Source organism: Lontra canadensis, unplaced genomic scaffold (assembly GCF_010015895.1).
Source record: "Lontra canadensis isolate GAN:19392208 unplaced genomic scaffold, GSC_riverotter_1.0 scaffold2, whole genome shotgun sequence".
NCBI lineage: Eukaryota > Metazoa > Chordata > Mammalia > Carnivora > Mustelidae > Lontra > Lontra canadensis.
In genome coordinates this window covers 45,901,277-45,916,767 of record NW_022630996.1, presented here as the reverse complement: position 1 = coordinate 45,916,767, position 15,491 = coordinate 45,901,277, and the positions used below count along the sequence as shown (strand labels likewise).

Here is a 15,491-nt window from a genome sequence, read left to right as displayed (position 1 = left end):
AGACACAGGAAATGCAGGAAATGCAGTTGCTTGTATTTATCTTTTTTTTTTTTTTAAACATGTCAATATGAGTATTTAATGCCCTCAGTTGATCTCTGTAGCCAATACTGAATGCCTGTTCCAGGTATTGCACGGTAGATCATAGGAATCCAGGAGTCAACAGAAGAGGTATGGTCCCTCCCTCATGGTACTTGCAGTCTACCAACTGACCTAGTACTTCAAGTTCTTTGTCTTTTTCTTAGGTTCAGTTGCAGAGTCTACTTCAGAGCAAGTATGTGGAGTATTTTATTGAGCAAGTGTTAAGCTGGCAAAATAAATTAAACATAGCAGACTTGGTCATCTTCACTTGGATGGAAGTCCAGCGAACTTGGTCTCACCTGGAAAGCATCTTTGTTTGTTCAGAAGATATTCGAATCCAGCTCGTGAAAGATGCTAGAAGATTCGATGGAGTAGATGCTGAATTTAAGGTTCATAGAAGATACTGTTATGTATCCTAGCAGTTTTCCAAATCATCTGAAAATCTTGTAAAGAACCATGATTTGGGATATCATATTTATAAAAAAAACATGGTTGCATTTTAGGAAGGTGGAGCAGGAAGCTCGCTCTTGTGAAAGCTTAGTAAGTGTTCTAGGCTTTGCAGTTGTATATGGTTTCTGTCACAACTACTCAGTGCTGCCATTGTAGTGTGAATGAAAACAGACACTATGTAAACAAATGGGTGTGGCTATGTGCCAATAAAACTTTATCAATACTGAAACTTGATCTCTTAGAATTTTCATGTGAGAGAATATTAAGCTGCTTTTAACTTTTTCCTACCAATTAAAAATGTAAGAACCATTTTTAGTTTCTGGCCACACAAAAAGCAGCAGCAGGCCCAATACTTCCCTTAAGCCCTACAGTAAGGTGCAATAACATTAATCTTCATGAAGTAAATACTGTGGAGGGGATGCCAGTAATGAAACTATTTGTTACTTGTTTGTTGATTTTATAAGGGCCAAAGAAAACACCCAGAGATGCATGTGTGATCATGATGAATGATTTGAAATCCTTTCAGCAAAGAATAATGGCTATACTTTTTCATATAGAAATGAGGAATAACTTTTTTTTTCTTTTCTAAAGAAGAACACCCAGAGGAATACTATTTTAACTTTAAAGGAAGAAAAAATAGACCGTTCAGCATTCATCCCCTTTTCATATGTCAATGTCCTGTTTAAGATTCTGGGTTCTCTCTCTCCTTTCTCTTTTTGTTCGTTTGGACCCAGAATGGTGGGAATTCCCATCGAATTTATTTTGATAAAAACTGTGTGATTATACTTTGTTTTGGATCTTCATTTAAAAGCTTAAAAGGAGAAGTGACTAGGCCTAGTGTTAGAAGTCTCTTTAACCATACTTTCTTAGAGCTTGTTCTTCATTTTTAAATGTCCCAAAGGATGAAAAATTGAGAAAAGTAATTTCTAATACCAATGGTTCCATCTTATACTTTCATACAGGAGTTAATGTTGAAGACAGCTAAAATAAAGAATGTTCTAGAAGCAACATGCAGACCTAATCTCTATGAAAAACTTAAAGATTTACAGTACAGGTAAGAATAAAACTATAAAGTGATCAATTTGTTGTAATTTTATGAGATTGCTTTCAAGTATCTTACGGTATCTAACATCGTGTTATTGTAGGTAGACCTGTATTAAATCACTTTACAGTTTTGCTTAGAGCTGTCTAGTTGCCTTGGACATAATAGATAGTGTGTATATAATGTAAACCAAATACATTCCTCTTGGCCGAAAGGACTACCATAGTAGTAAAACTGGAATATTATCAAGAGAACTGATATGATTGATTGATTACTTTTTATTGAAGTATCCTACAAATATTTATTAAGCATCTACTCTATTCCAAGAACTTGGTTTGCACTTAGTGATTTCGAATCGTTTATTTTGTATATAGTTTATACTAGAAATTGCCCTTAGAAAGCCTGTTAGTACTTAGGAAATCCTTAAGGGCCATTTGTAATTTCTAACACAGAAGTCTACACAGCTAATGGTGGTTAGGATATTCTGGCTTTTGATTAAAAAGAGGCAGTCAGCTACTGAAAGAAGAGGTTTATGCAGAATTCTGATCACTTTTTATTGCAAGGTAGAAAAGAGCTCTAGATAAAAAATATTACATAAGCAAAATTATTTCATAATCTGTAGGCTCTCTAGATATAAAGTTACCCGTAAGTTTTAAAGGGTATTTCTATAGAAGTTAATTATTTCTTTTTTCTTTTTTCTTTTTTTTTTTAGAAGTTTATTTAAGTTATCTTTATACCCAGTGCAGGGCTTGAACTCATGGCCCTGAGATCAAAATTCACACACTCTTCAGACTGAGCCAGCCAGGAGCCCCAGAAGTTAATTATTTCTTAGTGATCTTGGGGGCTTGGGGGTTCTGCCTCTGGATCATCTCTGCCAAGAACAATAAAGCAGAAATGAGTTCTAGGATGCCTCTGAATACCAGAGAGGGCTGAAGCCATGTGTGTTTTATAGGCATTCAGTGGGTAAAGGAAGACCTTGAACCAAAGACATTTTAAATAATGCGCTTAGTGTTCAAGAGGAGTGATGCCGAACCTAGTTGACCTTGCTGAGTAAGAATGTTATTAAGAAAAGTGACGAGTGGGGCACCTGGGTGGCTCAGTTGGTTAGGCATCTGGCTCTTGATTTCCCTTCAGTTTGTGGTGTCAGGGTTGGGAGATCGAGCCCCACATGAGGCTCTGTGCTCTGCTGAGAGTCTGCTTGAGATTCTCTCTCTCTTCCTCTGCCCCTCCTCCTATGCTTTCCTGCTCACTCTCTCTCAAAATAAATCTTAAAAAAAAAAAAAAAAAGGGAGTGATATCAACCTAAGTCTAACCTCTGTTTAGCCTCAGCCCATGGTGTGGTGTATGTGTGCACCTGTCTCCTACTTGACAATATTTGTAGATTAGTCACAAGCAAGATGATGATCAAAGAGGAGTGAGGCTACGTGTTAGACAGTGAGCTTATTATGGTGAGTGGACAGATGAAAGGAGCTGGTTTTAGTTTTGTTGGTATTTTAACAACTGAATGTGAAAGAGAGGCTTAAGAAGCATTTCCATTCCCATAGGCTTTCTCTCTGTGAAAAAGCTCTCACTGAGTACCTGGAGACCAAGCGTGTGGCTTTCCCGCGGTTCTATTTCATCTCTTCTGCAGACTTACTTGACATTCTCTCAAAGGGAGCTCAGCCTAAGCAGGTAATGTATATTTTTTTGAAGTCTCATATTTTACTATATCAGCTAAGGAATGCTACAGTTTCTCTGTCATTGTCAGATGCCACCTACATAGCTTGTCACATGCATCGGGAACTAGAAAATCGGCAATAAAAATTCATAATGCAGCAACAGACGGATGTCAGAGCTGGTGCTAAAGAAACCAAGTCCATGGGGCATCTGGGTGGCTCGTTCGGTTAATCGTCCAACTGTTGATATCTGCTCATGTTTTGATCTCAGGGTCATGAGTTCAAATCCCACACTGGGCTCCGTGCTAGTTGTGGAACATACTTAAAAACCAAAACCAAAACCAAAACAAAACTAGATCCTCAGTAAAGGGAAAGGATATCAAATGTGCAAGGCTTAGTGACCTGCAGGAAGTTAGTAGAAGAAACATTGGGTCTAAATCCCCAGAATTCCGAGATAAGGGCTGGAGCATCTGTTGCCTGGTTAGTGGCTTTCCTAGCACAGAATATCTCCCTTGGAACAAGGGATGTCACAATGATGATGTCAGACTGGTCCTCAGTGGTGCCAGAGGTGGACAGGCACCCAGTCGTGCTCCTCGTGAACCTAACCCTCTCATGTAACCCTACCTGTGCAGGAACAACAGACCACCCATGACAGTATTTAAAGCAAGCAAAAGCAGTTGCCATCTGTAGTCATCTGAGGGCTCAGATCACAGAACAGACGTGGTGCCAATCCCAAAGCCCTCCTTCCTGCAAACTTTGAGAGGGTGTCGCCTTTGACTTGTGTCTCTTCAGTTGCTGACCTCCACTGAGATAGTTCTGGGGTGACAGCTGACAAGGGCTCTTCCTTCTAGAACAGACCGTATAGAAGAGGATGGTAACCCCCGAAGCTGTGCTTTATTGTTGAGGATTTCTCTTCATGTTCTTTCTTGAGATGTTTTTATGCATAGTCTTGGGACCCAGTAGTTTTGTGAATTCTGTTGTTCTTTGGACACAATATTTATCTTGATTCTTTCTCTCTCATTCATCATATCTCTTGGAACCTAACTTTGGTGGGATGGCTCTGCTGTCCAAGTGCAATCATGCTTTTGATGACAGACTTGTTCATCGAACTTGGGCAACATTTCTTGGGTCAGCCCTCAGTCATGGTTTCCTATATCCATGCTAACTTCCAGATGGCCTTGTGAATAAAATCCCTCTGATTTCATTGACTAACAACCTGGTATATCCATCTCTCATTATGTATCACACAACTGGTTGTTTGGGGTGTTTTTTTCCTTGAATTAGTCTCAGAGCTGTCATAACATTCGCGTGACCAGCAGCTGGACCCTCGAGCGTGATAGTGAGGTAGAAGGTATCATATTCCATCACAGGTCTATTTTCCTGAAGACTTGGAAATCCAAAATACTTATAATTCTGAATTCTCAGTATGAAAATTAGAAGGGATGGATAAATCCATAACTGGAATAACATTGTTTTTCCTTTAATTACATTCTTTAAACATAATAAGTGTTTGTATGATTGGTCTATTGAACAGCGTTAATTACAGAGAGTACAGACATGAAGTTTTATTTTCTATGACTATTAATTGCAAACGTACCCTGCCGAATCTCCTTGAACTGAGTAGCAAACCACTTAAGAACACTTGGGGTAGGTATCCTACATCCCAGTCTCTTTTCCTTATTTAAAAAATAAAACAAAAACAGCAGCAGCAACAGAACAGCTCAGCAAGGTCTAGTTACAGATCCAGTCTTACCTCTGTATGGAGGCCAGGATTTCATGTAATAAATTTGGAGATGGCAAGGAGATACCGATCATTTTATTAAATATCCCCTTCCCACCCATTTATCATGGAGAGGAAGTGGAGCTGCCATCTGTCAGTCATTTGCGTTTCTTAGTACTCGTTCTTGATTCCTTCACCAGCAGTGACGGACTTTTCTCTGCCCTCAACAGCAAGCATCTACGTGTTGGGTCTCTTGTGGAAAATGGGTGTCAGGCCTCAGGGGACAGAGGGGAACCTCCTAGGGGATGTATACTACACAGTCAACTCTGTCTTGGCACTTCCAGTTCTTGCTCTGGGCAGTGAAATCCGCCATTGGCTTACATCTTCTCTTTCCTTTTCCACCTCAGCAGGCGGCCAGCAAGGGACATCTCACAGATGGACTTCTGGCAGTCATCTGTAGCTTCTATGAGGGATTCTCCTATACCTCACTTGATGACTCAAGGATGGGGGCTGGGCAAAGCAGTCCTTCACCTGCCCCATAAGGAGTGAGGAGAAGCCACAGCATCCCCTCATGGGCTGATAACTCACAGGCGTGAGAGGGCCACCTCTTGTCCCCTCCACCCTGTGGTCCTGGCTATAGAAAGGGCAGATGGCAGTAGAAGATGGTAAGTGGCTGAGCTGTGGCTTACAGGCCCTGGAGGGACTAAGCTGTCCTGACCCGTTTGCTGTCCTCAGAAGATTTGCATACGCGGTGCCCCTCTGTCTTTACTGGAAGCCCTAGGCTGCTGCTGGGGGCACAGCTCACTACCGTATTTCTCACTTTACTTCCAAAGAATCAAGCAGTGCTTTGCGCCTTAGCCAGATGACATGTTGGGTCGCCGGTACATGCGTCCCCCATGCCAACTTTGTTTTTTTCCACTATCCTTTCTAAGTCATAGGATGAGTTGTTTTTTATGTATATAAACTTCAAAGGTATACCTTTGAGATCATTCTTCGTATGTTTTCAGTGTCCCTTTAATACTAGAGTGTCCTCTGACATCACTGGGACTCACCATGGAAGCCCTCTCACCCTTCCTTCCAAGCTCCGTAGTCAGAAGTTGGACATCTCCAGTTCAGGATCATGGCTCGGTCCTAGTACTGCTACCACTTGTTAGTGAATGACTAGATAGTGTAAGACAGTAAAAAGATTTGAGATCTTTAGATCCCAGAAGTCTCCAGAACTGCTCACAGCCAGGCTGATGAGTGCCACTGGCAGCATTGTCTACCCCGTGCTCCTGCTTGCCAGCAGAAGGGTCCAATGAACGGCGCCTGGGTGGCTCAGTGAGTTAAGCGTCCAGCTCTTGGTTTTGACTTAGATCAGAGCCCTGTGTCCAGCCGCACGCTCGGCATGGAGTCTGCTTGGGAGACTCTGTCTCTCTCTGCCTTTTACTGTACCCTGCCCTGCTCCCGCCAAGTAAACGAATCTTAAAAAAAAAGGAGGGGGGCGGTCCAGCCATGTGGCTACAATGTAAACATGGTTTATAGATGTCCTGACCTGCCAGCTTTTGGAAGCGTTCGATTATTTTTTTTACCCTGTGGTAAAAAAATAATTCTGTAGTACTTTTATAATTTAAATTCAATTAATTCACAGATAGTGTATTATTAGTTTCAGAAGTAGAGTTCATTGATTCACCAGTTTTGCATAACACCCAGTGCTCATTGCATCGCATGTCCTCCTTAATGTCCATCACCCCGTTACCCTATCTCCCCAGCAGCCCTCTTTGTTTCCTAGGATTAAAAGTCTCTTGCAGTTTGTCTCTGTGATTTCATCTTCTTCTATTTTTCCCTCCCCCATGTTCATCTGTTTTGTTGCTTAAATTCTACATGTGAGTGAGATTATATAATAGTCTTTCCTTGATTGACTTATTTTACTTTGTATGATACCCTCTAGTTCCATTTACATTGTTGCAAATGGCAAGATTTCATTCTTTTTGATGGCTGAGTATTATTCCATTGTGTATATACAACACATTTTCTTTATCTGTTCATCTGTTGATGGACATCTGGGCTCTTTCCATAGTTTGGCTGTTGTGGACATTGCTGCTATAAACATTGGGGTGCACGTGCCCCTTCGGATCACTACATTTGTATCTTTAGGGTAAATACCCAGTAGTGTGTTTGCTGGGTCATAGGGTAGTTCTATTTTCAACTTTCTGTGGAACCTCCATGCTGTTTTCCAGAGTGGCTGCACCAGCTTGCATTCCCACCAACAGTGTAGGAGGGTTCCCCTTCCTCCGCATCCTCGCCAGCATCTGTCATTCCCGGACTTGTTCATTGTAGCCATTCTGACTGGTGTGAGGTGGTGTCTCATCATGGTTTTGATCTTTACTTCCCTGATCCCAGTGATGTTGAACATTTTGAAAGGATTAGATTTTTGCTATTTTTGAAATTGGTATTTTAAATCGTACTCAAAATGTGATCCCACTGAGTTTTTATAGTTACATTAATGAAACTTCTGACAATTCACATTCACATAAAATGGTATCCTACTGTTAGTAAAGGTGCATTATTAGAAAAGGTGTTTCACGTACTCTGTGGTGCAGTTAACTGCTCGGGAGTGACTAAGGTGGGCAGGGAAGCAAGGAGGAGGTAAGGGCAGTCTGAGACGGCTAGCGCCACGGTCAGCGTCTTTCCCTCAAGCAGTTCTGCAGAGTGAAGGTGCTTTCGGAGTTCTTGGTCACTTACTAAGGAATAGTTACTTGATGGTTTTGGCAATTACACCGAAGAGCCTGGCCTTGCTACACTCTTACCTGCTTTTCAATATCAGAATCTGTTTTGGACCACCAGACACAGCCTTTCCGTCTTTGCCTTTTGTCCTTAGAATCCTAAATGTGCTCCCCATAGTGTGACCAAAATAACAAGGCCACCATGGCCTGCGGAGTAACAATGCAGTTTGGCCAGGAAAGAAACCCTTTGTGGGGAGATAACTCATGTTGACATCTTGTGAATGACTTGAATTCTTTAACACCCCTCCCCTCCACCCGCCACACTCGATTTGACAGCGTTAGCCAAAGTGGGAGTTTCTGCAGTTCATTATGGAATTCTATGAGCCTGAACCCCTTAGCCGGGGAGGTCTGATAGCACTACGACCTCCGTCCCATAAGCAGAAATTCCCTAGTGAGTTGGAATGCTAGAGGGATGAAATCAGTGTGTCCGTTGTGCCTTCAGTGAGGATTAGCTGCTGGGAAGTTGGTTAAGATCAAGCTGTAAAGATGTCCTCCTTCAGAATTCACCCTGCTCTCCCAGAGGCCTGACCACTCTAAAAGGGCCCTCTGTGGGCCCTGCTACCTGCAGAATCAGAATCTCTGGGAGCTGGTTATGGAAATACACACCTAGAGGGGCACTTGCAGGATCCACTGAAATGGTGCCGTAGTTATGGGCAACTGGTTTGAAGTTACACATTCATTATTAACATTCTCTGATTCCGCCCTTTAGAAAAATATCCTTTTGTGTTTTTTTTTTTTTTTTCCAAGTGTCTGGTGTAGTGGTTACAGGCAGACAGAATAACGGTCCTTTGTTATGCAGCGCCTTCACATAGCAGACAATTTCATGTAGTCAAGATGTGTTTAGCCCCTGATTCCTAATAAGTTGAAAGATCCTTTTGTCGTAGAAGAGTTTGCACATTTTTTCCTCCCTTGTCCACGGCCTGATGAGTGACAGCTTCTCCATGATGGAGCTGAGCTAAAGAGAGATAAGCTTGCGATGGGAGGAGCAGCATTTATATCGCATAATGCAGGGTAGCCCTGAGCCGACCGCGACCAGGGAGCATTTGAAAGGCAGAATCGAGGAACTGAAATTCTTATTTTTTATTTTAATATTTGTTTGTTTGTTTGTTTTTAGGGAGAGAGAGAGCATTGTGAGAGCATGGGGGTAGAGGGGCAGAAGAAGGGGAGGGAGAAAATCTTAAGCAGGGGCTCGATCTCACAACCCTGAGATCACGACCTAAGTCAAAATCAAGAGTTGGACACTTAACCAACTGAGCCACCCAGGTGCCCCTGAGTAAGTGAGTTTTTAACTTTAATAAATTTTAATGGATTTAAATGTAAATGCTGATATTTGATTTCGTTATTGGAAAACAGAAGTGTTTGAATCAACTTGAGCATGTAAATCTACTTGTACCACAGTATATTTTATGAAATTGAAATACAGATCAAGTATCTCTGATGAGGAATCCAAATTGAGATATGCTGTAAATATATACTCCTGACTTGAAAGATTAACTATGAAGAAAAAAATGTAAAATGTCTAATATTTTTTTATTATATGTCGGAAGCATTTCAGATATGCTAGGTCAAATAAGATACATTAAAGTTAGTTTTGCCTGTCTCTTGACTTATTTCAGCGTGGCCACTAGGAATCCACTGTTTAGAAATTGAGGTCACCAGGCAGTCTCTAAAATGAGAAGATCGGGGGTGCCTGACTGGCTCAGTTTGTAGAGCATGTGACTCTATATTTTGGGGTTGTGAGTTCAAGCCCCATGTTGGGTGTAGAAATTACTTAAAAATGAAGTTTTTTAAAAAATGAAAAGAGGTGGTCAGAAATACATATATACTCAGAAATGTTAAAAGTTTCCATCAAGAAATGTCCTTCAGCGATGTCAACCCAAACCTACCTGAGAGGAAATCTGCCTACTTGTCTATTAAAAAATCCCCCAATTTGTGGTGATGGCACAAATGGCACTAAACTGGTAGCCTTACTGGGCTGTAAATATAGGCATCTGGAAAAGTGCATGTCAGGAATGGGCTTCGTATTTGGTGACAAAAAGCCCTGCTGGATCTTTGGGGTACATAGGTAAGAAAGACCCCACGTTTCCACAAGCACGGTGTGTTTCTGTAGGGTGCTAGCATTCGGTTGTCTCCACACTGTGGGGAGACACAATTTCTTTTCTCACAGAGATTAGTCTTCCTTCAACGACTGGTGAAAAGGCTGAGAATTCAAGTGGTTAGTTGAGAGCATGCAAGAGTGAATGTGTTTTATTTGAAACACAATCAGTGAACAACTGCAGCTTCTTAGAGGAAGTAGAAGGCTGAAGGGCTGTTAGGTACATAAAGTGGAGGAAGGGGTTGCCCTTGAGTTTGGGCTGGACTGGAGGATGGAATGAGGAAGAGGCAGCAGAAGGAAACAAGCACAGAAGATGCTCGTGGTTTCACCCATCTTGCTTTCATCTCCACCGACCTTCCAGTCAGCAGGGAGTCATAGAAGCTGCTCACTTAAGTGTCGTTTGTCCTAGAAGTGGCCGCGTGAGAGCAGAATCACATGACGTAGGTGGCGAATATGTCATGTTGGACATGGCTGCCTTCCTGCAAAGGCAGCCTCATACTCAAAGGACTGAGGTATTCACGTGTGTGACAAGAAAATAGACCATCTCACTTTACATATGTCATAAATTATATATCTCCTGGGGATTATCCTTGATTATCCTCACAAAATACCTAATAGATGGTTAACCACAAATTTTGTAACAGTAGATCCACTTTTTTGGGGTTCATTTTGCAAGTGTATTGCCACTGATAAGATTTTTGTTCCCATTCTGTTATAGAAATCCTCTCCACAACCAAGTTATAACTTACACAACAAAATGAGGGGTATTACAATGTGGGATTAAAACAAAATATCACCTTAATGTTATGAGATCCAAAAATTAAGCCTTATAAATTCTGGATCCTGCCACCAAGGAGTTGTCGGCCTTGCTGTGGCATCTAGAACTCCTGGTCCTCACAGAGGTCGTTTGGCTTCAGTTTAACATCAGGGGGCAGGGCTTCTGGCCGAAAGAGATGAGCTTTTCACAAAGTACTGTGCATTCTGGGAACCACTAGAAAAGCTGGGTAAAATGGTTAACTAAATCTGCTTAAGTGCATCACAGAGTTCTTAAAGAACATTGAAGAAAAGTCTACAGCTCAGGGCCTAAGATATGAGCAGAAAGACACCATAGATTTGCCTGATGTTTGCTATTGATGTTTCCTTGGCAACATTTGACTATTTATAAGATATGACAAAGAGCCTAAAAAGCTGATCAGAACTTTGATCAGTATCATGGACCTTAAAAGGAAGAGAAAGAAAGAACTGGAATCAGGCACCACCAAAGAAGATGTTCTCCAGAGAATCAAACAATGTAATAAATGGTTCTGAGGTGAATTGGGTATAAATGTGCAGGGTTGGGGGGCAAGGGGCATCTACCACATACTGTCTAAAAAATCAATTCTGGTGGATGTAGTTAGAAATTTGGAAGGTACAACAATAAAATACATAACATAGGAGAAAGAATGATATTTGAGCAAAAATTTCTCAAGTTGGACATGAAAGTATTGAGTGTAGGGGAAAGGTTGATGGATTTGACTGTATTTAAGTTGAAAACATTGCCTTATTAAAGGATACTGTTAAGGTACTAACGGTGTAAGCCACAAAGTAGGGAAAGATGTTGGCAGTGCCTCGAACAAGCAAAAGGCTCATATGCAGAATATACAGCGAACTCCTACATTCAAAGAAGAATGGACAGATCGATTATTGGGTGTGAAAGTAGGCGGAATACATAGGGAGGCTGTTCACAAAAGAAGTCTTTGTAATGGCCAATAAACAGGAAAAGTTGTGTAACTCCGTAAGTCATCAGAGAAATGCAAATTAAAGCCACAAAGAAATCTACATGAGTGCTTCTGGACAAGATGGAGTAGGAGGGGCTGGGTTTACCCACCTGCTTGAAAGAACCCAACACTTTGACAAAATATGTGAAGCGGGACCTTTTTAGACACGGGACCTGGGACACCAAAGGACAGCAGTTCATGAGAGACTTGGGACAAAAGAGGTGAGCTCTGTGCTGGTCCCCGTTGTTTCCTCAAGCGAGTTTCCAGGCATCGTACAGGGAGGGAGAACTAAGCAGGATTTGGCGGGCTCCTGGAGTTGAGGGCTCAGAACTGAGAGTCTGAGGAGGAGAAGCGAGCAAGGTTTGGCAGAGCTGAGTACCAGAGGAGAGAACTGTAGAGAGAGAACTGCAGAAACTTCTAGAGGGGATTCTTAGAGTCTTCAGCAGGGAGAAGAATTAGCTCTGGGTTACACACTATTCCATTTCTGCCAAACTAATATTAAAAGTAAGATCTGAAAGGATCACATTGTTTCCAAGTAATTTAACTGTATCCCAGAACAAAGCTCAAGAAGATAGGAATAAAAATATATTTAGCTCCAAGCAGGGTAACTCTGTGATGTGTGACATACCATTAAAGATACGGAGCATCTGAAGAGGAATGTGCAACTCTCAGAAAAAAGAAAGGGGGGGGGATGTTCAACTCTTATAAAGAGGAAACATGCCAATCAAAATGGATACAAATGTTAGGATTAACAGACCAAAATATTAAAAGTTGTGGGTTTATTTGTACGTTCAGAAAATGAAGTGGAAATATGGAAAAGATAAGAAAGTTCCATATGTGTGTATATCAGATATCCTTAAGTGGAGGAAGGGAGCCAGAAAAAATACTTGTGGATAACAGCCAAAAGATTTCTCATTTGATGAAAAGTAGACATCCGTAGATTTCAGCTCAGTGAACCGAAGCACAAGCTACAAAGAAACCTAGATCAGATCACTCTTTTTGGTCATAACCAGCGATAAAGAGATCCAGAGATCTTCCATAAAGTCACATTATGTACAAAGGAGTAAATATAAGCATGATGAAAGGCTTTGTAAGGTAAATGAGGAAATAGGGAACCAATAGCTCTAAGAAATGGAAAGAAAAAAAATCCACCTATAATTCGCTATGCAGGGAAAATATCTTTTAAAAGTAAAGTCAAAATAAAGAGGTTTCCAGACATTCAAAAGCTGAAAGATTTCCTCACCAGCAGACTGGCAATACGAGAAATGTTAAAGGAAGTGCTTCAGGCAGAAGGAAGATGGTACCAGATGGAAACCTGGATCTACACAAAAAATTGTCAGCATTGAAATGTTAACTGTGTGGCACAAGACAAGACAGGCACATCAGCCATCCATCAGAAGGCAGAAGGATAAGAAAGAACAGAGTCTTTGAAATGCTACCTGCGCTCAAGCCCTGATTCTGTAGATGAGTGACTAGGTTACTGCTTTACTTTTCTGAACATCAGTTTCTTTGTATACCAAGCGGAGAAAACCGTAGGTACTATCTCTTTGGTTTCTGGGCAAGAAATGAAACAAAGTAGGTAAAGAAACACAAAAAGGACTTATAATAATGTAAAAATAAGAACAGCCCCAAATTCTTGCCCTCCATGCATCTGTGCCCTCGTAGTAGTGTGATGGTGCCTTTTCATCCAGGCTAGAGCTTGTATCTCCGTCTGGACTGTGACGGGACTCGTTTTGGCCCAGCGGATCATTAGCAAGAGGTTTGACAAGCTCACGCCCGCCAGGGCGTACCCTCTTGCCCCTTCTTGGAAACCTCGGACTACCGCATCGCGAGGGAGCCCCGGCCAGCCTGCTCGAGGAACAGCACACGCCGTCGCACGCTAGGAGCTGGGGAACCAGCCCCTCCGTGAGCAAAGCTGCTGATGACCAGCCGACCACAGACACAGAGGGCACCGGGTGAGGCAACCCAAAGGCTCACACGCAGAGTTAGAAGGAAAGAAAGTGTTGCTGTTTTAATCCCCTGGACTTTGGGGGTAGTTAGTCACACTGCAGAAGCCAATTCAAGCACATTAGTGAGGTATTTACATTTACGGGCCTAAGTACTTGAATAGGCATTCACCAGCCTCAAGGACTTGTACGTGCTACTGATTTCTGATGTAAGAGATTTTACTTGAGGGGCGCCTGGGTGGCTCAGTGGGTTAAAGCCTCTGTCTTTGGCTCAGGTCATGATCCCAGGATCCTGGGATCAAGCCCCGCATCAGGCTCTCTGCTCAGCAGGGAGCCTGCTTCCCTGCCTTCCTCTCTGCCTACTTACGATCTCTGTCTGTCAAATAAATAAGTAAAATCTTAAAAAAAAAAAAAAAAAGATTTTACTTGAAATTGAGAAACAAAACAAAATATCGAATACTAAGCCACGGAACTAGGTTTGTCTGGCTTCTCTCCATTTTGTTTTGTTTTGTTTTCCTTTGTTTTGTTGCTTTTTCTGGCTGAAGACACTTTGATAAGAGCTGTGGCATCGTTTTGACATCACTGAGGATGGGAGGACTGGTGAGAATATCATGAATTGGCGTATTCCTCCCTCTTGTCTGTTTGTCCATGGAGTTCCTCAGGCTTTGACCTGACTTGGGATTAGAAAGAGATGCCAAGATCAACCCTACCAAAAGACTAACATTAAAGAGACAAGATGAAGTAATGGTAAGAATGTGGACCCAGGGACACATTCTACTCTAGCCAATGAGATCATAAATTGAGAATGACCTCTCAGGAAATCTATTTAACTGTGTCTTATAAGTATGAAAGTCAGAATACGTAATTTTCCAGCATTTTCTTTTCTCCTTGTGTGCTCAGAAGAAGTGTATACATATGTGGACCAAAAAAAGTATGCAAGAATTTTCCTAGCTACTTCATTATTATTTATCATAGGTCCAACTGCAAACATCCAAATGTCCCTTAACAGTAGAATGGATAAAAATGCTGTGTTATGTTGCTGCAATGGAATACCACTTAGCAATGGAAAAAACCAAACTAGTGCTGTACCTAATACCATAAATAAGCCTCATGAACATAATGTTGAATTAGAGAAGGCAAACACAAAAGAGTACTTATTGTATGAAGCTACATTATGTACAGATAGTGTCCATTTTTGAGAGGAGGGACTAGTGGCTGCCATGGGATATTAGGGGTTTTCTGGGTGCAGGTATATTCTGTTTCTTAATTCTTGGTGATTACAAGAGTCATGTTCACTTTATTAAAATTTATTAAGATGTACACACATGATTTTTTACTTCTCTCAATTTTCAAAAGGTTATTACAAATATCATTTGTGTTATGACTATATTTATGTAAGTTTATGTGTACATGCTAAAGATGTTAAGAAACAGAATCAGCCCTGGTCTATATATCCAAGTTATATTTATAAGTAGAAAGTCAAATTGCAAAGTATATATATTTTATTTTTAGTAAAAATAGATTAAGCAGGGACGCCTGGGTGGCTCAGTTGGTTAAGCGGCTGCCTTCGGCTCAGGTCATGATCCCAGCGTCCTGGGATCGAGTCCCACATCGGGCTCCTTGCTCAGCGGGGAGCCTGCTTCTCCCTCTGCCTCTGCCTACCACTCTGTCTGCCTGTGCTCATGCTCGCTCTCTCTCTCTCTAACAAATAAATAAATAAAATCTTAAAAAAAATAGATTAAGCATTACCTGTTACCTAGTATTGGCTATAATGATTTATAAAATCTGTAACAAGCTAATTTAGTCTTTTTGGGGTTATATAAGTAATTGCATCTTCATTATTGAAAATGTGAAAAATATGGAAATAAACAGATAAAAGATCGGAATAATATACTGCTAGATACTGTTTTTGAGTGATTATAGTTTTTAATGTGTCATATATACTTATTCAAAATTGGAATGTTCTTCTACAATATGTTTAGA

At 41.2% G+C, this 15,491-nt stretch overlaps 1 protein-coding gene across 1 annotated transcript in view; it reads left to right on the top strand.

The window, feature by feature from the left end:
- Positions 1 to 15,491, top strand: part of DNAH11 (dynein axonemal heavy chain 11) — a 317,403-nt gene that overhangs the window by 81,190 nt on the left and 220,722 nt on the right. The window contains exons 26-28 of the mRNA XM_032873525.1: positions 243 to 467; positions 1,491 to 1,582; positions 3,115 to 3,241. Coding sequence (XP_032729416.1) covers positions 243 to 467; positions 1,491 to 1,582; positions 3,115 to 3,241 — 444 coding nt within the window. The remainder of the gene's footprint in view (positions 1 to 242; positions 468 to 1,490; positions 1,583 to 3,114; positions 3,242 to 15,491) is intronic.